Below are 23,813 nucleotides of genomic sequence, written 5' to 3' on the forward strand. Positions count from 1 at the left end.
ACACTCCCAGACCTATTTTCTATTTTATTTTGAAACAGGGTCTCACTAAGTTGCTGAGGGCCTAAGTAGCTGAGGCTGGCTTCAAACCTGTGCGATCCTCCTGCCTCGGCCTCCCAAGTACTGGGATTACAAGCGTGCGCGACCACACCTGGCTGAAAGTCTTCTTTTTTTCATGAAGTTTTGGACTCAGGAAAACTGAGCTTAGTACAGAGCGCTGCCGTGTGCCGTGTCCTCCCCGCGGTCCCCCTGTGACTGGCATCTTGCATGGAGAAGGGACACTTGTCACCATGCGTGAGCCAACATGAACACATTTTAGTAACCAAAGGCCATCATTCATTGGTGTGGCCCTAGTCTGTATCTCTGGTCCTTCCTATTCCGGGCCGCACAGTACACAGTACCACATGTCACCATCACCCTTGGGCGCCTCTGCACCTGTGGCAGCTCTGACTCGTGCCCTTTGCTGTGACCTTGGCAGATGGGAGACGCGCAGGCCAGGTGTGCCGGAGGACGAGGGTCACGGCCAGGACAGAAGCAGCGGGGCAGAGCTGCTTCATGAGCTCATAACCCCAGTACCTCAGATGTTGCTAGTATCTGGTGGCTGCCCCCCCCCCCAAATTCTCCTGTTGGGCTGCAGGATTGAGCATGCGCAGTGGCTGAGCCAGGCTCCGTTTAGAAGGCTGTGGGCCTGTGCTGCCACCTGCTGGCCGACATGGGGTTCTACTCAGGTTTATTGCTGCTTCTGCTCTAGAGTTTGGGGGACAGACGTTGAGGGTCATTGAGGACGTTGAGCTAGTCATCCAGTGGGCAGTAGGTGGGGTGAAGGGGAGGCCAGGGATTACCCCAGATGCTGCTGAAATGCCGGCATGTGGCCTGCTGCTTGCTTGTTTCAAGCTCCGCTCAGAGCTGCCCAGCAGGTGGACTGCTGACTGCTTGGTGCGTGTTGGAGATGCTGGGGCGTCCGACCTGGACAAGCCCCATCCCTGCTGCTCCTTCCACCCTGGGCCTTAGTGGTGATGTTTTCAGAACTCTCACCGTGGCCTGGCACGGTAGGCTGCTTACCTGAATTTTCCCAATGGCTAAACATGGTCATGTTAGGTGGGGGAACTGAGGCTTGAAAAGTAATGTAGCTTGTCCAGGGGCCACAGGGTGTGGCCAGGTCTGGATGTCCAGGATTTGAGACTAGCCTTCAGAGCCAGAACTGCTTAGGCCAACAAGTTATACCTGCTGCTCTAAGCTTCTCTGCATCTCTGTAAGATGAGATTACCTGCCTCGCACCTTGGTACCGAGGAGGAGGATGCCAGCCCTGGGCCAGGCGCCGTGTTGAACCGTGTGAGGAGCCGCTGGGCTGTTTCCCACCAGCTGCGCTATTTCCCTCCCCCATCTGTGGGCGAGCGATCTGCTGCTGCCACCCCTCCAGCCTCCAGCACGTGGCCATCATCTTTTCTTGATCCATCCAAGTGGGTGTGATATGTGTGTAGCAGCACCTCACCTGTTTTTGCGTTTGTGTTTGCTTTGTTTTGTTTTGTGGTGCTGGGGATGAAACCCAGGGGCATTCTACCTCTGAGCTACACCTCCAGCCTGATTTTTTATTCTTTATTTCAAAACAGGGCCTCACTAAGTAGCTGCGGTTGGCCGCGAACCCGGATTCTCCTGTCTCAGCCTCCCAAGTACTGGGATTACAAGTGTGCGCCACCACACCCGGCTCCCTCTCACCTGGTTTTGATTTGCATTTTCTTGGTGGCTGATGATGTGGTACATCTTTTCATGTTCTTGTTGGCCATTCATGCGTCTTCTTTAAAGAACCGTCTAGCGAGATGCCAGCCAAGCCCCTTTATACACTGCACAGTCGGCAATTTAGAATTGGGAACCAGGGCTAAATTCAGACTCTGCAGTGTTCTAAGCACGGAGCCCAGCTTAGAGGTCTTCCTAAGCTCAGGCCTCCTCTAGTTAGCCAAAATGCTGTGTGTGTGTGTGTGTGTGTGTGTGTGTGTGTGTGTGTGTACTAGGGATTGTCCTTGGACGTTGTTTCTAAAGTTGGCCTCAAACCTATGATCCTCCTGTCTCAGCCTCCCAAAATACTAGAATTACAGATGTGTACCACCATGCCCAGTGCCAAAATGTCTTGTTATCCCTACCCCTCTCGGCCATGTTCACATGTTCAACAGCACAGAGGCCACACCCTCCTCCTGCCTACTGCTGTTTCCTGGAGCTCCAGCTTACTGGGCCTAAGGAATGCAGCGGTCATCTCTTGGGGAAACCTGTGCTCCATCTCGGGGCCCTTGAGGTCAGCGCCGCACACTCCTGCAGAACCGGGCTGGGAAAGACACCACCAACCTGCCACCCCTTCCGCACGATCCTAATCAGTGTCCTCAGGTTTCTCTGACATCCCAACGTGGCAATCAGGACCTAATATGTCACCTCTCCAATGAGGGATTGCTGCTGAACCTGGGGTGTCCTGGTCACCCCAAGATCCAGAAGCTGCGGGAAGCCTTGGGGTTCCATGTTTGCTCACTCCAACTCCAGCACTTAGCACACCGGTCCACACACAGTGGGTGCTACTAGACAGTTGCCAAGTAGCCATCCTGAGCATCTGTTCTGGGTCAGGCACTTGGGTTTGTTCTCTTCCTTCCTCCTAATACATCCCCCCACGGGTGCTTATGTGATCTCCATCTTACAGGTAAAAACTACTGGGGCCCTGAGAGTAGGAGCCTGCAGCCCAGCTTGGGTGGAGAAGCGGTTGGACTCCAGGCACAGTGCTCCTTGTGCTCACCCGGCTCACTGACTTCTCTCCCCAGGTACTATGCACCCTCAGTGCCTACCTCAGCCCCCGCCACCCCCTCGCGGCCAGCCCGGGGGCACCGGCACTCCATCCAGCTGGACCTGGGCGACCTGGAGGAGCTGCACGTGGCCCTGAGCCAGGCTGTGCAGGCGGCCGAGAGCGTGCGCTCCACCACCCGCCAGATGAGCCGCTCGCTGTCAGCCGACCTGCGCCAGGCCGGCCTGCGGGGCTCCTGCCTCTTCTGACACAGGGGCACGGGGGCAGGCAGCCCCTGCTGCCCCCAGGCCCGGAGACGGCGACAGCCACGGATTCACCGAAGGCCCTTGAGGCCCCTTCACCTGCTCCGGCCTGTCCCCAAGCAGTGACTGCCCTGGGGACCAGCCCTGTCCAGGAGGGATGGCAACCAAGGCCACCTGTGTCAGACAGAGCCTCTGGGACTCTCCTACTCTTGCACCTGACCAACGCCAGCTAATAATATGTATTTTTTTAGGCAGACAGAATTTTGTTATCTTGGGGAGTTATCCTGGTCTTGAATCCTCCTTAGAAGGGTGGATAAGAAGGGAAAGGTCAGGGTCTCCTGAGCAAAGCTGTCCCCTGCCTGTGGCTAAGCACTCCGCAGCGTATAGTATATCTCTGAGACAGGCCTGTTTAGAGACTTTGCTCCTCACAGCTGGGGGACAGTGGGGCATTTGGGGAGCAGCAGGCATCTCAGGATACGGGCCCCAGGGTACCACGTGCCCAGGTGGGTCACTGGTTGCAGAAGACTTTCCCACGGGCCGGCTGGGAGGAAGCAACCCCCAGGGGCCCAGGAGGCCGTCCTCCACTGTCCTTCTCGGTACCTCATCCTGAGGCCTGGGCCTCCTCATTCCCAGGACCTCGGTGGCATTTGACTAGTGACTTGCTCCTGCTAGGCCCGGTGTGGGGCCGCGAAGCCAGGCCGTGTCCCGCTCCCCGCCCCGTAGCAGCGCGTACCTCAGCACTTCCGGAATGTGTGTGCAACACAGATGTTTGTATATTTGAGGCATTTAAAAATCTATTTTCATTACGAGAGCTAAATGAAGAAGGATCATCTTTTAAAAAAAATAGAAAAGACAACAAAAAAACATTAAAATTAAAAAAAAAACCCTGAGTCTCTACTGTGTGTTAAAAACTCGCGATATCTACAGTCACGTTTGTGTGTGAGGGAAGATCTGACACTCAGCCACACCCTCCCCAGGGGACCTGCTGGGAGTGGCTCACTCTGACCTGCCTCCGCCCTCTGCTGGCTTCTGTGTCTCCAGCTACCCCCCCCCTCCATGCCTGTCTTTACCTGGAGAGGCTGTCAAGCCAGGCTCCTAGGTACTGAGTCCAGAAGGTTATGAGACACACAGCAGCTTGTCATGTGCAAAAGAGGAGCGGGGACTCTCCTTCCAGTGCTCCTTTCAATAGTGAGCCGCAGCTGCTACCTACTGAGGTCAGAGTCCTCCATGGCCCCCGTGCCCCCACGTGTCCCTGTCACACTGATGAGCAAAGTCAGGTTCCGCGAGGCCGGCGGGTGTGGGAGCGCGCCAGGGTTTGAACCCACATTTGTCGGTCTCCGAAGTCCCTTTCTTTGTTACCTGGTTCTTCCTCCTCTCTGCTGCGTCTCGTTCTTGCTTCTCCCCCACTTGCAGTTCAGTCCTGTAGGGATGTGAGTGGCCTCTCTCGGGAGCCACACAGAGCAGAATCGCTCCCTGTAGATCCCAAGCCACCCTGCGCCACCTATGGGCGCCAGAGGCTGCCTCCTCTGCTCATGTTCTGGGGACATCAGGACAGGAGGGCCCTGCGTGGGGACCCAGGCGCCGTCCCCAGCCTTGGGGTCATGGGCAGAGCAGAGACGGCAGCTGGAACCCTGGGCTCTTGAGGCAGCAAAGGACGCTGGGCGAGGGGGTCAGGACCGGGCCCTGGGGCAGGGGCAGCTTATCCTGTGCCAGCCGGCTCAGGCAGCTGCTCGCATGCAATTGCTCAGACAACCCAGCCCCAACCTTCCTGCCAACTGAGGGCGCTGCTTCCCGCACAGGACAGGAGGCCATCAGTTGTGACCCCACCCCTGGTCTGGGAGGTGGCTAGCTGGTCCTTGCTGGACTCAATTTTAAGTGCTCATCTCGGCTTCTGCCACTGATTGGACTGTGCTGAAGGCGTGGCTCTAACTCAAGATCTCCAAATAGGGCGACATTAAAGCAGGCCTGGTCCTTCCCGCCCCTCGCCCGCCTCCTCTCCTAGGGTCCTCTCCTCTGGGTCCCTCAGATGGGCGCCCCCAGGTGCAGGCCCTGCCGCAGGTTTGCTCCAGCTCCTAAACCTCCCTGACCGGCTCGAATGCCGCATCCAGGACGCCCTCCCAGACTGCCCCGTGCAGAGGAGGCTTCCATGCTAGCTTCCCCAGCGGGCGCCTGTTGGCTTCCTCCCAGTATGTGAACTGGATGTCCAGAAGGGCCTCTTCTCACAAGGCTGGGCTTAGCCAGGGCACGCCTTACCAGGATTAAATTAATAGAGGAACGAATGAACGACTAAAGACCTGACCGTCCCAGCAAGTTTATTGATGCAGAGAAGCCAAGCCACACCTTTGGGTTAACACAGGCTTAGAGCAAAGCCTAAGAACCCAGGCTCGGACATGGATGGAGTGAGGACCACGCGGCCCGAGGCGCTGACCCAGCAGCGCTGTCTTGCTAGGACTGCTTCTCTTTCTTCTCCAGCTCCAACTCGTGCTGTTTATGCAGTGGCCCACACAGATTCTAGGGGACAATGGGGGGGGGCACAGTGACAGGAGAAGGGGGAGGCCCTGGGGAACCAGCGCCTCAGCCCCGGCTCCATAGCTCCCTAGCTGGAGGGCCTGGGGCAGCCATCTGCCCCTCAGCCTCAGAATGGGGGACGCAGACCCACAGCCTCAGCTGGCATCGGGGGATGCTAAGGACCCCGCCACTTTGCAGTTGAACCGCTGAGCCTCGGCCGCCCAGGACCTGTCCTCTAGGGGCCCTGTCTGGGGCGTGGGAAGGCAGGCTGTGCGGCAGATGGGCCAGCTCTAGTTCAGGGGCTCTTTCCCAGGGATCCCGTGGCTGGTGGCCAGGGAAAGGACCTCGGGTGGCGAACAGATGTTTTATTATAACCATTAGGAAAATATCATGTGTCTATCAAATCGACGCATCAGCCCTGCAAATTTGCAGATGTTGTGGCTAAGAGAACAGCAAGCCAAGCCGTTGGGTTAACACAGGTTTGGAGAAAAGCATTAGGAGACCATCATACAGGCCATTCTCATTTAAAACAAGGCTCTGGCCATGGTCCTGTGTTTCTTGCAGTTTGGGGAGGGGGAACATTGGAAACCCCGATCCCTGTGTCCTCCCTGTTTTGGTGAGGTTATTTCCTCCTGTGCTCTCATCTCCCACCCACAGGTCTCAGCCCAGTTACCCCCGCAGGAGGGCGGGTCCTTACAAACAAGAGCCCTGCCTCCCCGTGCAGCCTCTGCTCCATGTTCTCCCATCTGGGCCTCTGCGGCTGCCCAGCACAGGCCCACTCCCGCCCTGTCCCTGGTGCCTACCTTTTTCCAGTCCGTGTACACGATGTCCGACTTGTGCATGCCTATGCACGCGATGGCCTCGTGGAACTCCTCCAGTTGCTCGGGGGTGGCCTCTGGTTTGTCAGCTGCAGGGGGCAATGAGAAACGTGGGCAGGGATGTCCCAGACCGGGCGGGAGCCAGGCGGGACAAGGGTCTGGATGGGGGTAGAAGGCAAGGCCAGGAAGAGGGGATCTGGGCTGCAGGGGGGCCTACCGTACAAGGACAGCCCCTTGTTCTGCTCATCTCCTAGGAAGAAGCCAAGCATGTAGACCCCAGGGTCCTTGAGCAGCAGCAGGCGAGCAACGTGTTCCTTCTTTCCATCTGCGGAAGAAAGGGTGTCTAAGAGGCGTGGGCTAGCACCTGGCCTCATCTCCCAGCAGGGAGGCTGAGCTGCGGTCAGGGAAGCAGCCCTGCTGGGCACCGTGCTGAGCTTTACAGATGTGAGACACGGGGGTGGGGGGGGGCGCAGGCAGACCATGGCTGTCGGAATCTCTGTCCCCATCAGGAGGACAAAGAGCCAAAGAGCCTGTGAGGAGCCTCGGGCCGCCTGCCGGGGTGAGGATGCTAGGTCAGTCCAGTGACAGTAGGGACACCACTGAAATCATCATCTGCCCAGCACACAGGCTTCCACCCTTAGCTTCCAGAAAATTCTAAACATTGGTTAAGAGAGAAGAGCTCTGGAGGCCGATTTGGGTTTGAATTCTAATCAAGAGCAGTGCGACCTCAGGAAAATGACTTGACGTCACTGTTCTCTTCTGTTCCCTCATCTCCTCTCTGTAGTACCCTCCTAGGGTTATTTGAGAGCAGTAAGGGGGTTCATTTGGGTACTGCACTTCACGCAGTGCCTGGCACACGGAGGCGCTCAGAACCTTTGGCATCATGATTGTGGTATTGTAGCAGGCAGGACGGGACCCGGGTGTGGGCAGGAGCAGACCCGTGCCCTGCTGTCAATGCCCCAGGTCTCCAGGGCCTTGTCCCGGGTCCCACAGACCCTCCAAGCTGGTCCTCACCGAATTTAGTCATGGTCCCGTTCTCTCGCTGGATCCTCAGGAGACTGGAGTTGTAGATGCACTGGTCCTCCCTAAAGCCAGACGGAGGCCAACTCAGCACAGGAAGATGTCAAGGAAAAATGAGTCCCCTGGCCCCCAGGACTGGGCAGAGGGTTAGGGCCTGGGGGCGGCTGTCCCCATTCCCCAGGTGGGAAGGATGAGGCAGGAGAGGCTGAGGCTAGAGGCCGGAGGCCGGGAAGGGGCTGGCGGGGGACTCACGTGCTCTGGTACTCATGAATCAGGGCTGTGTCCTCTGTCAGGTTAGGGTAAAAGTAAAAGAATTCGGTCTGGATCTTATGAATCGACTCATTGAACAAGGGGTTCCGAAAGGCAGCAGCAATGTAAAACCACTTGCCGGAGATCTGGGGGAGGCAGACATGGGGATTGGGGGCTGTCAGCAGCAAGCCCCCCGTAGACCTCTCGCTCTGTTCTCGAAGCAGGAGACTGAGCCCCAGTCTCAGGTGTGGGCATGCGGGGCTCACCCCGAGGATCAGCCGTCCTCCTGGTCGGCTCTCCATGCCCGGCACAGGACCATCCCTGCCGAGGGAGCTTGCAGTGGGCCCCTGAGTTAGGAAGCAGGGGCGACCACCAGAGCTCCCAGGCTGGTCAGATGTCACCCCACGACCCAGGAAAGGACAGAGTAGAGCCAGGAGCCAGCCACAGCCAGCAGGGCTAGAAAAGCCCAAAGAGGGAGGGGCTGCACACAGCACTTGGGCCGGGTGGCCTGCGCACTCACCCGGTTCAGGGTAGCATTCGTGATAGGTGTGGCCGTTGTGAGGTTGGCACACACTGGGTTCTGAGCGTTCAGCACTGGTAAAAGGCTCAGGATGGCCAGAGCCCAGGGCAGAGCCATGCTGAGAGCAGGAGGCTAAGTGGATCAGGTATAGCTGGTGGCAGGAGGGCAGTGACCTTTATAACAGGATGTGGTGGGAGGGGCACCTGAACCCAGGAAGAGTGCCCAAGGCAGTGACACAATCCCTGTCCACATTTGAGAAATGCTCAGCTGCAAGAGACCTTCCTCCGAAGGCAGCTCTAGGTGCAGCCCCCCTCCCCAGCCCAGGTTTACCTGGAGGTCATGGCCTGCGAGGTTGCAAAAGCCTGAGAGTTGACGGGCGTGGTGGCGCACTCTTGTAATCCCAGCGCTTGGGAGGCAGAGACAGGAGGATCACACAGGTTCAAAGACAGCCTCAGCTACTTAGTGAGGCTCTCGGCAACTTAGTGAGACCCTGTTTCCAAATAAAGTATAAAATAGGTCTGGGGGTATAGCCTGGAGGTAGAAAAGCTCCTGGGTTCCACCCCTAGTAACACACACACACACACACACACACACATCCTGAGAGTGTAGCTCAGTCAAGGCCAAGGTGCACGTGGGGCCAGGTGACACCAGTGTGGGGAGTCCACAGATTTCTACAGAGGGAAACCCTGGGCTACTACTTCCATCCAAGTCTATCCCACTGAGTTGTGAGACTAGAGTAAGGCTCAGCCATGAATCCCCTGGACAGCTCCCAGGCCAGAGCGGGGTGTGGGATGGGGGCACTCAGGGGCTGGGGTGGGGGCCGAGGCCAAACAGATTCAACGTCAGCTGAGTGGTGACAACTGAGAAACAGCACGTGTTCAGTGGTACGGTGGTACCCCTCCCCAGCTCAGAGGCAGGGCCTTGTCCAAAGGGATCCTAAGTCAAATGTCGATTTTAGTCAATGCATTACTTGAAACACCCCCTAATATCTAAGGCTGTATGTTCTCCCCCTCCCCTGTGCCCCCCATCTGGCCATCGGAGCAGCGGACGTGCCTCTTCCCCAGTGCACACGCGGTCCTGGGACAGGGTCCCATAAATACCTCAAAGTCAGTGATTGTACTGGCCATCAGCATTTCTACCTTATGGAGCTAAAGCTTTATCCAGAGGAATAAATACTTCCAAAAAGTATTATTATTATAGTGTGCTCACAATTTTGTGTTGTCCAGTCCATGTGAGGACAGTGATTTTTTCCTGTTTCAGTGCAGTGTGTAGTTAGGATTGTATTAGAGGTGAACCTTTCGCTCACTTCCTCTATTCTGGCTTCGTGATGCTCTTTCTTTACATCGCTAGCATTTTGTGTCATCTTGTTTCTCTCCAATGTTAAGTATCAGACTGGCCAAATTGCCTTCTAAGATGACCGTACTATCCAAGAGAAAGAAAAAGCGTGTTGTGCACAGGATCTCGTATGTGAATATCTATAGCAGCAATAGTCACTGTAGCCTGGAGGTGAAAAGTCCAAATGCCCATCCACAGGAAAACAGAAAAGGGAGTTGTGGCATTTTCAAACAAAAGAATATAATATTACTTGGTAAGAGAGAGAGAGAGAGAGAGAGAGAGAGAGAGAGAGAGAGAGAGAGGGGAAGATGGGCATGATGGTGCATGCTTGAAATTCCAGTACTTAGGAGGCTGAGACAGGAGGATCACAGGTTTGAGACCAGCTTCAGCAATTTATCAAGACTCTGTTTAAAAAAGAAAAAAAGCTGAGCATGGTGGCGCACACTTGTAATCCCAGCATTGGGGACACGTTGGTTAGCATTCTAGTCCCTCCTTCTCAGCACAAATGCTATCAATTCTTACATTATTAACTTGCTTTCCCAATAACACCAAGAGCCCATTTTCTCCCAACATGTGGTCGGGAAGTCTCCCGGTGCTAGAGAGAGGCAGCGTTTTCAGCGGTGGCCCAAGGTGTCTGGGAAGCCATTTGCAACATGGAATCACCCCCACTGCTCCTCATCTTGTGACAAGGCAGATGGAACACAATCAGCACGAGCCTGATTCTTGACATTGGCAACAGAAGGTTGAATGCTAAATGTTGGGAATAGTTCTTAGTCGTATAAACTTTTTGGGCAAGATTTAATTAATTGGTGGAGGTAATAATAATAGTGTTGACTTCATTCCATTGTCAAGAAGAGTTAGTTGATCAGCTCATATTTGTAAAATGCTTGTTAAATGAAACAAGCTTCCTTCTAAGGTCCGTTGATAAAATAACCATCTCCATAAGTTCAATGTCAAGGTGGGGTGGGAGAGAGAAAACCCCAGGCTCCTGCCCTGCTTATATATCCATCCATGATTGCAGTTTAGATCTGACTTCTTAAGGCATCAAAATACAAAACCATGCCTATCGTTAGTTCAAAAAATAGGACGTGTGTGTGTGTGTGTGTGTGTGTGTGTGTGTGTGTGTGTGTACGGTGCTGGGAATGGAACCCAGGGGCATTCTACCTCTGAGATACATTCCCAGCCCTATTTTTTATTCTTTATTTTGAAACAGGGTCTCACTGAGTTGCAAAGGGCCTCGCTAAGTAGCTGGGGCTGGCCATGAACCACAATCCTCCTGTCTCCGCCTCCCAAGTATTGGGATTACAAGCGTGCGCCACCACGCCCAGCTGAATGTCTTATTTTTGATTAAGCAACAAATGGCTGAGAGAAGTGAGGAGGCCTGCAGAAGCCACATGGCAGGTGAGCCTCAGGAAATCGAAGAAATGCACCCCCTCCAGGTGGTTCCTTTCCGTCTTGCTTTCATCAAGGCCAATGCTGAGCTGCGTGTCTGAGGACCAACTCTCCACCTCCATCCAGACCCGCACAAAGACTGCATTAGCAGAGCAAATGGGCCTAATTAGGAATTTGGGGTCTGGGCTGGGGAAATACACGGAGAGAAGCTATCCCCAAGTTCAGATCCTATTTTGAGACATTGGGCAACGTATGCTGTAATCTCTTTGGACTTTGATTCCCTGGTGTGAAAAGGCAGAGTCATAACAACAAACACCCCAGGCTGCATGTGAGATGAACGGGCATCACGGTTAACATAGTGCGCGGGCGGTGTGAAATAAATTGTAGCCATTCTCATCTTTTTAAATTTGGTACTGGAGATTGAACCCAGGTGTGCTTTACTTCCGAGCTATACCCTCCCTCAGCAATTTTTATTTTTTTATTTTGAAAGAGTCTAAGTTGCTGAGGTTGGCCTTGAACCTGTGATCCTCTATCTCAGCCTCCCAAGCATTGGGATTACAGGCGTGAGCCACCGCACCCGGCTTAGCATCGTCTGAGTGGTGCCATTACTGGGTTGAGCCATATGAGACTGGGTTTTACAGGCCAGAAAGCTGAATAGCACTGCATTTCATGTGTTTCACCCGTGTTATAGAACAGTAGCCAGCTCTATGGCTGGGCGGCAGGGCAAGGCATGCCACCCCCATGTTGCAGAGAGAGAAACTGAGGGCCTGCCAGCCTCTCCCTCCTTGCTGTTTTTCCCTTCACTTTCCCAGAGCAGGATTGCCAATCATCGTGAGTGTGCCAGCGTGTGTCTGGACGTGGTCCACTGTGGACAAAGCACACAGGGGAAGCCTGGACTTTCCGCTGGAGCCAGCCCAGCCTGGGGAGCCTAGCCTGGCCATTGCCTGGCACTCAGTTGTGCAATGGGAGATGGGGAACTGCAAGACTGTCAGTTCCGGGATAGCTGTCCTCTCTCCCCACAGCCCGCTGCTGTCCCTGCCTGGAGCGAGCTGGCCAAGGTCCAGTGACCTCACTTGTTGGTTCACATAGGCAAGTGGTTTGGGGGTCAGGTGAGAGTTGTGTGCCACACCATTAACACAGCTCCTCACGTCCTCCATCTTTGGTCCTTCTTATTGGGTCACACCCCTTCCCTCATCTGCAAGCCACAGGGGCTGCCCACGCCTCTGGAGCTCTGACAGCGGTGTGCACCTCTCACCTCCCAGCTCAGCCAGCTGCCACTCGACAGCTGTGCTCCTGGGCCCCATCACTGCTTCAACCCACCTTGCCAGCCCAAGCCAAGCCCTGCTCTCTGTGCAAGCCTGTGGTTGTCCTGGTCCCGCTGGGCACCCCGGAACCTTCCCAGATGCACATGTAGATTGTCCCTGGAGCCCAGTGCCCACCTGCTACTTGACCCAGAGAAGATGCCTGATGAACTGTTGTCAAGGAAACCAAGAGGAGGGTTCCTGTGAGCAATAGCTCAGCAAGTTTGAAAGCCTTCCCAGCCCTGCCCTTGGGGCTACAGCAGAGATCGGGGGATGCCTTTCACCCCAAAAGAGCTTTCTAGGGGTAAAACGACACTGAATTTCTCCACTTGCCCATCGGCAAAATGGAAAACACACTCAGAACAGCTGGGCAAACACCTTGGGGTACCAGTATTGGCAGAGCTCAGTAAATGGTTGAGGCAATGAGGTATTCTGACTCAATTTCATTTCTGGTCATCAAAGAAATAAAAAGAACATTCTTACCCCTCTATTCCCAAGTTGTATTGTTCCCCACTCCCCATGCTGGGAAACCATCCTCCAGCCTTAGGAAGTAGCGCCAAGCTGGGGTCTTCAGGACTTTAGCCTGTGTCTTCAAGGGAGCATGGCAAACTGGCCCTGTCAGGGCTTGTGATTCATTAGGTTTGAGGTGAGGCTGAGAACTGGTACTTCACACAAGCTCCCAGGTGCTGTCTCTGCTAGCGTCTGTTGGGACACTTAATGGAGCTGACTGTAGTCCTGGGTTTTAGTCACAGCTCTGCCTTGGCCATCCCCTGTGACCTCAGGCTCTTCCTGGGGCTCCAGTTCCCCTCTGTGTAAAACTGGAGGCCAGTTTGGGCCTGGCAATCTCCATGCCCTTCCAGACCGTGCGGCCCGGACTCTGTGATGTGGCTCTTGGAGCCTTGGTGGGCAGCCCCAGGTCTTGCCATCTGAGGCCGGTGCCAGGGTGGGAGAGTTGAGCTGCCTGAGCTGTGTATCACTGGAATGAGCTGGAAATTCAGTGCAGGCTGCTCACACATAAGATCCCCGGTCTGAACTCACCTCCTTGTGATCTGTTCTTTCTTCCAGATGAGGACAGCTGGGATCTGATTTGCCTACTTACCAGGGAGGGCATAAGGCAAGGGAGAAAGCATCTGAACTAGGAGTCAGGAGATGTGGGTTCCTGACAGCGAGGTGAATTAAATAAAAAGCAACTTCCTTTTCATTTACGTATATTGCAAATACCGTATGGAGCACATTTGCACCCAAATGATATTGATTGCTTTTTGAAATTCAAACTTATCTTGGCATCTGCCATGGATATTTTATCTCCCCTAGAAGAGCTCATGTATTGGTAATACAAAAGTGTTCAGAGGTAAAAACAATTGAATCATGAAGTGGAGTAATAATTTGGATTTATTCGGTGGTGCTGCAGGCAGGAGGAACATGGCTGGAGGGGGGCCAGTCACTGGGGGTGTGGTCTCGGGAACTCTCTGTGTCCACGGGTATATACAGTCCTCTCATTCTCTCTGCTCTCTCTAATCATGCCCTGAGGACCCGTAGCCCCAGCTCCTGCTTGGCAGCCGGTGTAAATGTATAGTTATGAACGGCAATCTCCAAACCTGTAAGCAAACCATCTCTTCTTCCTCTAAGTGTTGCGTGTTGGGTGTTTAGATTGTAGTGGTGAGAATGCTGACTGCCACCGCACCTTGTGTTTTTATTCACTAAACCTGGCAATCCCGTTTCCCAACCATTCACGCACGTATGTCTTCTAAGGCAGGCACTACTGTGACTTCTCTCAAGAATCTCCCAGACAAGAATGAAGTCATATCAAAGTATCAAAGGGGACACAGCCCAGACGTCCTAGAGCTGATGACTGGATAAACAAAATATGCCCTGTCCATTCTGTGTGGATTTGACATGACTGCAGCCATTTGGGGCCATAATGCCACAACTCCCCTTGAGGAAACTCATCTTCACTTTCCCCGCATAGTTTCCCAGCAAACTATAATAAACAAAGCTGTCAGAGTGCTACATGAACCTTTACAACTGGACCTTGGAGCTAGGAATGTGCCTGACTCTTTGATGTTAGCTTAAGATAAACCAGGTACATTCCAACTGGGGTGAGGTCACTCCCTGCGCTGTGAGCCCGTTCTCACACGCTGGGGCGAGGTTGGTCCAGAACAACACAGTGGAATATTATTCAACCTTAACCAGGAATGAATCCACGAATCAACACGGATGACCTTAAAAACACAATGCTGAAAGAACATTATGTCACAAAAGGCCTCACATTTTATAATCCTGTTTACATTAGATATCCAGAATAATCAAAGCCAAAGAGAGAAAGGAGACTGGTGGTTTGCCAGGGCTTGGGTAGGAAAGTGGAAAGTGCCTGCTAAATGGGTCTGTGGTTTTCTTTTAGGCTGATCAAGTGCTATGGAACCAGATAGGGGTGTCAGCTGCACAATATCGTGAATGCACTAAATGTCATCAGCGGTGCATTTTATGTTTATGTGTATTTTACCATCATGATTACAAGATAAAGAATTGCTTGTTAACCCCAATGTATCTCTTTCCTATGTATTATGGGTTAGATTATATTTCCCCAAAAAGATATGCTAAGGTCCTAACCCCACCACCCATCAATGAATGGGGTGGAGGGTTAGGAACAAATCAAACACCTGTGAATGTGTCTTATTGGAGATTGGGTCTTTGCAGATGTAGTCAAAGTTAAAAGGGGGTTAGTTAGGGTGGGCTCCAATCTGATAGGACTGGTGTCTTTACAAACAGAGGTGAACAGAGACACAGCAGAGAGCACCATGTGAGCTCTAAGGGAAAGACCAGAACTGAGGAACACCTGGGGCTACCAAAAACTGGAGGAGAGGGTTGGGGGTGCAGCTCAGTGGTAGAGCACCCACCTAGCATGTCTGAAGACCTAGTTTATATTTATTTATTATTTATTTATTTTGCGGTACTGGGGATGGAACCCAGGGGCATTCTACCTCCGAGCTGCACCCCCAGCCCTATTTCTTATTCTTTATTTTGAAAAAGGATCTCACTGAGTTGCAAAGGGCCTCACTAAGTAGCTGAGGCTGTCTGTGAATCACGATCCCCCTGTCTCAGCCTCCCAAATGCTGGGGTTGCAAGTGTGCACCACTACTCCTGGCTTGGGGACCTGGGTTTAAACCCTGGCATCAAAAAACAAACAAACAAACAACATAAAAAAAACAAGGGGGTGGGGGTCAAGGGAAGGTCTTTTCCTAAGGGCCTTGGAGAGAGCTGGGCCCCACAGTGCTTCGATTCCCTAGTTTCAGCCACCAGAACTGGAAGAGAAAACATTTGTGTTTTAAGGCACCAGGTTAGTGGTATCTTCTCTCCCCTACTCCCTGCCAGAAACTGCCCATCCCATTTTGCAAAGAAGCACAGAACCACAGACATGCCATTCCATTGCTTCAGTTTTAAATATTTATTTAAAATCCAGAAGGGAAAAGGAGAAACAGAAGCCACTGGGGCTCAACACATTGACATTTAGACAGAGACAAAAACAAAGACAGCAGATAAAACGCAAGAATGAGACAGAGGCCAGGTGCAGACTGGCCACTGCGGTGGGGAAAGGAGCGCCCAGCGGTGACAACAAGACAAGAAAAAATAAACAATAAACTCCATGGGGGGGGGCCAGGTGTAGGGGGGCACAGGAAGGGAGGGTAGAGTGAGGTATTAAATAATGAAGACCAAATCCAAATCCCAAAGACAACTTTAGAAATACACAAATAGAGACATTCACATAAAAATTTCCCCTTCTATAAAAATAATTCCATAGTTAAAATAACTTCAGAATCCCATCGGGCCCTGGCCCGTTCTGCTGATAAGATGCAATTTCAGATCATACTGAACGCCAGCATCGTGGAGAAGGCCAGGACTCCCGTCGCCCATCTTTTCTCCTCAGCCCAAATTTACACCTGGAGTTAATGACACTGGGTCTCTACGGAACTTAAATGTCAATGAAAAAGCAAGGGTGATGGCTGTGTTGGAAGGTGGGGGTCCTGGAAGGGAGAAGAATGTTCCGAGGTTTTGTGAGATGGTACGACATTGACCACCCATCTCCAAGGCCAGCCTTGACCCGGTGTCGCTCTAGGAACGGCCTTCTTCCAGGTCAAAGCTTCTCCCAGGACCACGGAAGCCAAGTCAAAATGCCAAGTCAAAATGCTTCGCAGAAGGACAGGCATTTCAAAAGTCCATGAGTTAAAAGGAAATCTCTACTTCCGGTTTCTGGCAGGGGGGAGGGGAAGGGTGTTCCGTTTTTTGTTTTTTTTTTTCGTTTTTTTTTCTTTATTATTTTCCTCCTTAGCAGATTACCTGATGAGCAGAAGGATGATGCCAGGAAAACTTAACAATGCCCCAAACTTTTGTCATTTGGAGGAGGGAGAGAGATGTGGACGACGTCCTGCATCAAAAAATCACTTCAAAGTCTGTGGCAAAAAATAGTAGCACCTTCAGAATCTTAAATAGGTTTTTTTTTTTCCCTTAAAAAATAAATCACATACACGACAACAAGAGAAAATTGCGAGCACCAGCGATTTCACAGTGGGAGGTAGCCAAAGTGGTACCCCCAGCCCCGAGGATCTCCCCACCCCTGGCTGCTCTTCCTCATCCTCCCAAATCTTTTCCAGGTGAAAAAAAAAATAGTAACGCGCCTTCTTTTTGTTTGCTTAAATAATATATATATCTATATACTTCTTTCTTTCCTTGTCTCCTTTTTCATGTCTCCTTTCTAATATTGCACATCAAAAGCTCCCTGGCAGGGACCAGCTGGCGAGATGGCCCCTTTCCTCCCATTGGCTTGAACACGGGGCTTTTGGGGGGAAGAATCCAGGGAGAAGCAAGTGGCCGCCGAGCTGGGAGACCGGCCCCGGGGCTCAGGTGGACTGCAGGTCCAGCTTGCTCTGGCTGGCTCTTTGGTTGGTCTTTGGGGGCTCTGCTGGGATCCACTGTTCCCCAAAGACACCCTGTGCTCTGCCTACGCCCTTCCACTGCTACTGAGCAGATGACAGCTGGGGCCACCCCGAGGTCCTTGGGCAGAGGGGCTGCTCTCCTGGGGCCACTGCCCCTCGGTCCCCTTCTCTTTTTTTCTCCTCTTCCCTCCCCCACAGGGACTAGAGGAGCCAGGAGGCCCGAGGTCAGAGGAAGCATGCGGGTCCCACTTCGAGGCGGTATTGCTGCCCTGCCGAGGCTGGCGGGAGGTTGTCCACGCTGACGATGGGCAGCTGCTGGGGGTCCTGGGTCCGGAAGGTGAAGAGTGTCTGATGCCAGCGGCCATCATGGACCTGGGGTGGAGGAAGTGTACACGTATGTCCACACATGCACAAGGTCCCCAGCACGCGTCGTGTATACCGTCTCCTCCTCTCTCCTGTGATTTGACTTTATTTTTTTTAATATGGGAGATTGAACCCAGGGACATTCTACCTCTGAGCTTATTCTCTTTATTATCTTGAAACAGGGTCTTGTCAAGTTGCTGAAGCTGGCTTTGAACCTGTGCTCCTCCTGTTTCAGCCTCCCAAGTACTAGGATAACGGGTGTGTGCCACCATGACTGGCTTTCCTCCTGATTTTTAATGGCTATGTGGTATTTCACTGTAGCTAGGACTCATATTTTAACATTTCGATGGCTCCCACGTTTTCATTCTTATAAGTGATGCTTAATGAACATCACTGTAACTAAACCTTTGTTCATAGTCTTAATTACTTACCTCCAACAAATTCTAGAAGTAGAATTGCTGGGCCAAAAGATAGGTCTATTTTAAGGTCTTGGATAGGCATTGGATGTATATACACATATAGCTACCTTCTAGAAAGACTTCATCAATTTTTTTTTTTCAGTAGCTTTATGTGAGAGTGTTGGCTTCCCCACTTCCTCCTAACACTGTGTATTATTAGGTTTTATTTAATCTTGTGAAACTGGTTTTTGCCTTCTGACAACTTTTGGTCTTCTTCCTGGAAAACCCACCCTGTTTAGGGCATTTAAAAATGACCCAAAATATTAAGAGAATAAATGAGCCTGGTTAGGGCAATGCTGCCAAAGAAATATCTCCTCTTTTAAGATGCCTTGCAAAAGCCAGACATTGTGACATATGCCTGTAATTCTAGTACCTGGAGGCTGAGACAGAAGGATCACAGGTTTAAGGCCAGCCTCATCAACACAGTAAGACTCTCAGCAACCAAGCAAAACCCTGTTTCAAAACAAAAACATAGGTGGGCGTGGTGGCGCACGCTTGTCATCCCCGCGCTTGGGAGGCGGAGACAGGAGGATCGCGCAGGTTCGAAGCCAGCCCTGCTGACTTAAGAAACTCTGTTTCCAAATTTTAAAAAGTATAAAATAAGTCTGGGAGTGTAGCCCGGAGGTAGAAGGGTTTCCCGGAACCCCAGTACCACAGAAAGAAAGAAAGAAAGAAAGAAAGAAAGAAAGAAAGAAAGAAAGAAAGAAAGAAAGAAAGAAAGAAAGAAGAAAGAAAGAAAGAAAGAAAGAAAGAAAGAAAGAAAGAAAGAAAGAAAGTAAAAAAGGCTGGGGGTGTAACTTGGAGGCAGAATTCCCCCGGGTTCAATCCCCAGTAAAACAAAACACACACACACACCCCAAAAAGAAGCTTTGCAAATAAGTATTGTATCTACTAGTCTGCAGGATTTTTACCAGTCTAGACCTCCCCTGAGAAGGTTTCCAGACAGGAAAGTGAATTTAAAACAACTTATAAAACTATTCTAATAAAATTATTACATGAAAATTAAAATTACAAATACCATGCCGATATTATGGTATAAAAATGTTAAATATAACATCACGAGAAGTTCTCCCAAACAAGTTTTTTTCCACTGTCCCAGCATGGGGGGTTACGCGTGGCTCCAGCAGGCACCTACCTTGCAGCCATCCACAGACACCTCTGGCCTGAACTGACCTCCAGCTTCAAAGATCTGCCCATTCCAGGCCCGAAAGCGCACGGCTTGCTTGGCCGGGGTGTGTCCAGTGCCCTCCTGCCACACGGTCACGTTGAGGCAGTGGATGGTGATGTGCTGAGTCACCTCAGAGCTGAGCAGGTGCAGGAAATTCATCTGGACCCGGCTGACAGCGAACTCCACCTGTGGGTAGCCACAGCAGTAAGGGGGCGGGGCACTGACCACACCCGGGGTCCCCTGCCTCTCTCTAGGGGGGACAGAGAGGGTCAGCTTTTCCTAACTATGCACTCAAATGTGTGCTCCCTTGAAAGGCAGGGAAACTGAGGCCTGTGTGGGCTGTCCTTGTAGCCTCTCCTCTGTGCGACTAGAAGGAGCAACCGACCCCAGAAGCAGTGCCTGGGGGGGTCTCATGCAATCTGCTCTGCTCCCTGCCCACTGGGTGGTGGCCTCTGGGGCTGAGCTGGACTCGAGAGGTCCAGAGCAGTTGAGGATCTTGCCCAAGGCCAAAAAGCTCTTGGAAACACTCCTAAGTCCTGAGAGGTGGGTTGTGGGTACCATTGGCAGGGATCAGCTGAGAGCAAGCAGGGGTGAGGGCTGGTGGTGGCCAGAGTCACCACCCTGAGAGTTGCGACACATGGTCAGCCTGGCAGGCGGGCACCTTAGAGGCCGTGATGGGCTTCAGGCACGTCTGTCCACCGTGTGTGAAGTTGCAGGAGACTTCGATGGTGTCAGAGGAACAGCCGAGGTTCGGATCCACCCAGTAGGTCCCTGCAGGCGGCACGGGATGAGGGTGAGGGGTGATCTGAGGAGGAGCCTGGGCTTGGTTCTGCAGATGGGCTCTGCCTTTTGGGATCTACTGAGCCCCTCTTGGCCATGAAGCCAGGTGTGGGGCAGGTGAAAAAGAGGTTTCTGGAGCCACTGAGATGGAAAGAAGCCACCTGGGTGGAGCTCACAGGTGGCAGAGCCCTGGGCTGGGGGCAGGGGGCGCCATGTGGAGCATCCCCTGGTGCTGCCCCAGATGTGCCCATTTTACAGAGCAGACAGCTGGGGCTGAGAGGCCAAGCCACTTGCCAGGGAGAGGGGTCATCCCATGGAAGGGTTTCTCCAAGGCCCGGGCTGCTCCCAGAGCCCGTGGGGTGGGTGGGGCTTGGGCACTCTGCACACAGTCTGGCTCCCCACCCGGCTTCTCGGCAGCCAGACGCTCTGCAGAACAGCTAGACACTGGCCACCAAGTCCCGGGCCACTTTGCAGAGGAGAAGAAGTGGCAGGATCAGGCCTGCCATGGTGTGTCCCAGCTCACACATGAGACCTGAGAGACGTACAGACAGAAGGGGAAACCCCAGCTCACCCAAGAAGCCCCGCAGGGCTGGGGTCTTTCTGCCAGAGCTTCTGTTTCATTGTACTAAAATGGCTGTCCCAGGCTCTGTGGCCATGGGTTCTGGAAGGGTAGGACCATTCCTCTGTGTACCCCACAACATTCTCACAGCCCGCAAAGCACATGGCCTTTAATACAGTGAGGATCGGCGACAACTGGATGAATGAATGACTGCCCTATGTGTCTCCCGGAGGACAGGAACTTGGCCTACATCCTACATGAGCTGAGATTCCAATGTTCCATCCACCCCAGGACCTCATGGAACCGCCCCAGCCATGGGCAGGAAATCCCCTCTCAGCCCCTGCAGAGGCCTTACCATCTACCATCTTGTGCTCACAGTCCATGAGGTCCCTGCAGACCCGGGCGGGGTTCTCCTTGGTGCCCAGGGGCGTCTTAATGCTCTGAATGAGGTTGCTGAGGTAGTGCAAGGTTTTGAAGATCTCCCCTCCCTGGTCCAGTACCAGCCGGTCCGCATAGCTATACCCCTGTCACAGGAGAGGCATGGCCATTGGCTCCCAAGGTCCCAGCCCAGCCAGAAGCCTCAGCACCCAGAGCCCCAAGTCCTCCCTGGGAGGCTCATGGCTGCGAAGGGCTGGGCACCTCTCATTTCATGGAGAAAGTAATTGGAGCCAGGGACAAGAGGCAAGGTGGAGCTGCTACGGTGGCCCAGGCTTGAGAGGTGTGCAGGCCAGCCTTGCTCTCTGGTACAATAAGGGCAGAGCCCCTGGTGAAGGGCTCAGGGACAGGATGCAGGGGAGAGGGTCTGTGGAGGAGGACTTGGGGGGCTCCTGTGTGTTGCTGGGCTCCCCTGGGTTGGAGCAGAGGCTCCTGTGAGGCATAGAACCAGGACCAACAGGCACGGGCCCCAGGGGAGGATTTCAGCTCAGAGAAGGAGCACCAAGTGCTCCCTTAGGAGAGGACGGGGCCACAGAGCACAGAGGAGCAGGGTCTGCGGGTGACCCCTCCTGAGTGACATCCAGTTGGTTTCCAAAGCTACAGATCCGAGCTACATAAACATTTCCTTTGGGCATGGCAGAAGACCCGTGTGCATGGCTGTGTATACACGTGTGTGCATGGAGTTCCAGGATGGGTGGACCCTGACTACCCCTCTAACCTCCTCTGAAGTGGTGGGGGGTCATGAGAATGCGCTGTCGCTGACACAATGACAACAGAGCCACACACACCCCATGAAGTCCCGGCCTCCGCTCTCTCCTGCACATCCTCATGCTGTCCTCCCTGGAGGGGCCTCCCTGGTGTGGGATGGACCTTGGGGTCACAGGTGGGCCCAGCAGCGGGCAGAGCCCCTGTGGGCAGCCTAGGTCTGTCCTCACCAAACCAACTAGACTTTACGTGTGCCGTCAGCTTCTCTGTGTTCTGCGGCAGGGGGCAGAGTGGGGAAGGCGCTCCTTATAGGGAGCTGTTTTCAGGAATAACGTTAGCAGTCTCTGTGGGGCAGCACTCTCCCTGGAGGAGACATGATGGCCCCCAGATGTGGAAGGAAACGCTCCCCTTCACCTTGCTGCATCTGGGGCATTCTCCTCTTTCCACTGACCTCCCTGGGGCTTCCCTCCCTGCTTCTGTCCCCAGAGACTGAGCCCGAGCACAGGGGACAGATGCTGCTGGAGGTCTGAGCTGTGAGTAGCGAGTTCCCATCTTGCAAAGGGGCACGGCTGCAAAGGGGGCTACCCACGGGCTGGACTAGAGGGCACCTGAGCCTGGGGCTGGGGCCTCGGAGGAGCCCTGTGGGCTGACCGTGAACCCCGTGCTCCTGGACAATGGCTGAAACAATCGTGGGGAGTGGCTGTGGGCTCTGGGCCCAGGCAAGTGTGGCATTAGAACCCCGAGAGGCCTTTGGAAAAAGCACAAGGTAGGGCGGCTGCTGGACCATGCCCTGGCTGCTCTGGCCGAGGATCTTGGACTTGCTGCTGCCCACTCTGATGGCAGGAATGACTTCCACCCGGTCACACACAGCCCTTGGTTACGCTTCCCCGCAAGAGGGCACCACAAGGGCAGAGCTCCTGGAGGTACCTCTGGTCTGAGCGCTCTGTTTGTGTCCATCCATGTTGGGAATCCTGCCCCAAGATCATCTTGTTGCTGTGTAGAGAACAGAGAAGGCCCAGAAAGTGGGATTCCTGGAACTTGAGGCCCCGCTCTCCCACCCCATTTTCCCTGGTAGGACCTCTGCCAAGTCATGATGTCTACAGAGCCCTTCCTCCCTTTGCAGGCAGAAACAAAGCTGGCCCTGCCACACCCTTCCTCTAGACACATCAATCGCTTCCCAGTGCACTCAGGACTAGGTTGAAAGTCCTCAATACAGCTACAAGAGTGTCACACTGAGTGTCACAGCCTGGAGCATGTCCCCTCCTCTTCCGCTGAGCTCCTAATGCCCTGCTCTATCCAGCCTCAGGGCCTTTGCACAGGTGGCTTCCATTGCCTGGAAAACCCTTTCCATCCTCCAGCGCACTCTCTGGCAATCTCCACTGCCAGTGATTCTCTACTGGGGCGACAGTGTGCCCCAGGGCCATTTAGCAATATCTGGATACACTTTGGATTGTTTCAGGGAAGGGGCACTTTTTGCCTGTCATGGCTAGAGGAAAGGAATATGGCTAAACATTCTACAACCCACAGGGCTCCCAGCAGAGAATTATGCAACTGTCAACAGTGCTCTGGCTGAGAAGCCCTGCCCCTGCTAGCCCTCTGTCTCCAGGTTCCTGTCTCCAGGTGGGTGAGACCCTTCTCTATGCCCTGCACTGCACCCATCTCACATAGACTTGATCCTTCAGCCCCATGCAGCCTTGCATGGAAACAGAGGGAGAAATCTGGGCGGGGAGCTAAGGGGGTAGCTCGGGTTCAGCCCCAGCCCCGCCACTTCCTAATGCTCCATCCCTGCTTCTGTCCCCCCTGGATTGTGAGCCCCAGCACCTGGCGCAGGGAACAAACCGAGGCTGGCTGGAGGGCAAAGCTGTGGGCAGTGAGTTCCCCATCTCGGGAAGGAGGCAAGGCTGCAAAGGGGGCTCTGGACAGGGGCTGCACCAGAGGGCACCTGAGGCTCTTCTCAGGCTGGAGCCCGGGGCTAGGCTCAATAACTGAGCTCTGTGCCCTGGAGGATGGCTGGACCAACCATGGGGCGCGCCTGGCAGCTCTCCACCTCATCTTGAAAACAGGCCGATGCTAAAGCTCCCTGAGAGAACTGCTGAGCGGAACCCCCAGGTTCACCACGAAAAGCGCTTCTTAAGGTATCTGGCAAATGACGAGCACCCAGGGATTTTTAGCTACTCTTCCAAAACTGCAAAATCTGATTTTCCATCTTTTAGAAGGAAAGGATTTTTCTTGGCTCTCTACCATTGTCTCTCT

At 53.4% G+C, this 23,813-nt stretch overlaps 3 protein-coding genes across 3 annotated transcripts in view; 1 reads left to right on the plus strand and 2 right to left on the minus strand.

Annotated features, from left to right (window-relative positions):
- AKNA (AT-hook transcription factor) overlaps positions 1-3,024 on the plus strand; it is a gene marked incomplete at both ends in the record, with an annotated part of 36,684 nt that extends 33,660 nt beyond the window's left edge. The window contains one exon of the mRNA XM_080708905.1: positions 2,796-3,024. Coding sequence (XP_080565031.1) covers positions 2,796-3,024 — 229 coding nt within the window. The remainder of the gene's footprint in view (positions 1-2,795) is intronic.
- A 2,439-nt stretch (positions 3,025-5,463) lies between these two features.
- Positions 5,464-8,250, minus strand: LOC308272123 (alpha-1-acid glycoprotein-like; the record flags this gene model as incomplete). Its single annotated transcript, XM_080708906.1, has 6 exons — positions 5,464-5,529; positions 6,330-6,433; positions 6,562-6,669; positions 7,359-7,429; positions 7,617-7,759; positions 8,134-8,250. The coding sequence occupies 6 exons, from the start codon at positions 8,248-8,250 to the stop codon at positions 5,464-5,466; spliced, it is 609 nt and encodes a 202-aa protein (XP_080565032.1).
- A 9,067-nt stretch (positions 8,251-17,317) lies between these two features.
- The window catches only part of COL27A1 (collagen type XXVII alpha 1 chain), a gene marked incomplete at both ends in the record, with an annotated part of 125,961 nt that continues 119,465 nt past the window's right edge, over positions 17,318-23,813 (minus strand). Inside the window, 5 exons of the mRNA XM_080709248.1 lie at positions 17,318-17,464; positions 19,049-19,267; positions 19,743-19,852; positions 20,776-20,944; positions 22,488-22,553. Of these exons, the coding sequence (XP_080565374.1) occupies positions 17,318-17,464; positions 19,049-19,267; positions 19,743-19,852; positions 20,776-20,944; positions 22,488-22,553 (711 nt within the window). The remainder of the gene's footprint in view (positions 17,465-19,048; positions 19,268-19,742; positions 19,853-20,775; positions 20,945-22,487; positions 22,554-23,813) is intronic.

The sequence above is a fragment of the Muscardinus avellanarius genome, assembly GCF_963383645.1.
Source record: "Muscardinus avellanarius genome assembly, chromosome: 13".
NCBI lineage: Eukaryota > Metazoa > Chordata > Mammalia > Rodentia > Gliridae > Muscardinus > Muscardinus avellanarius.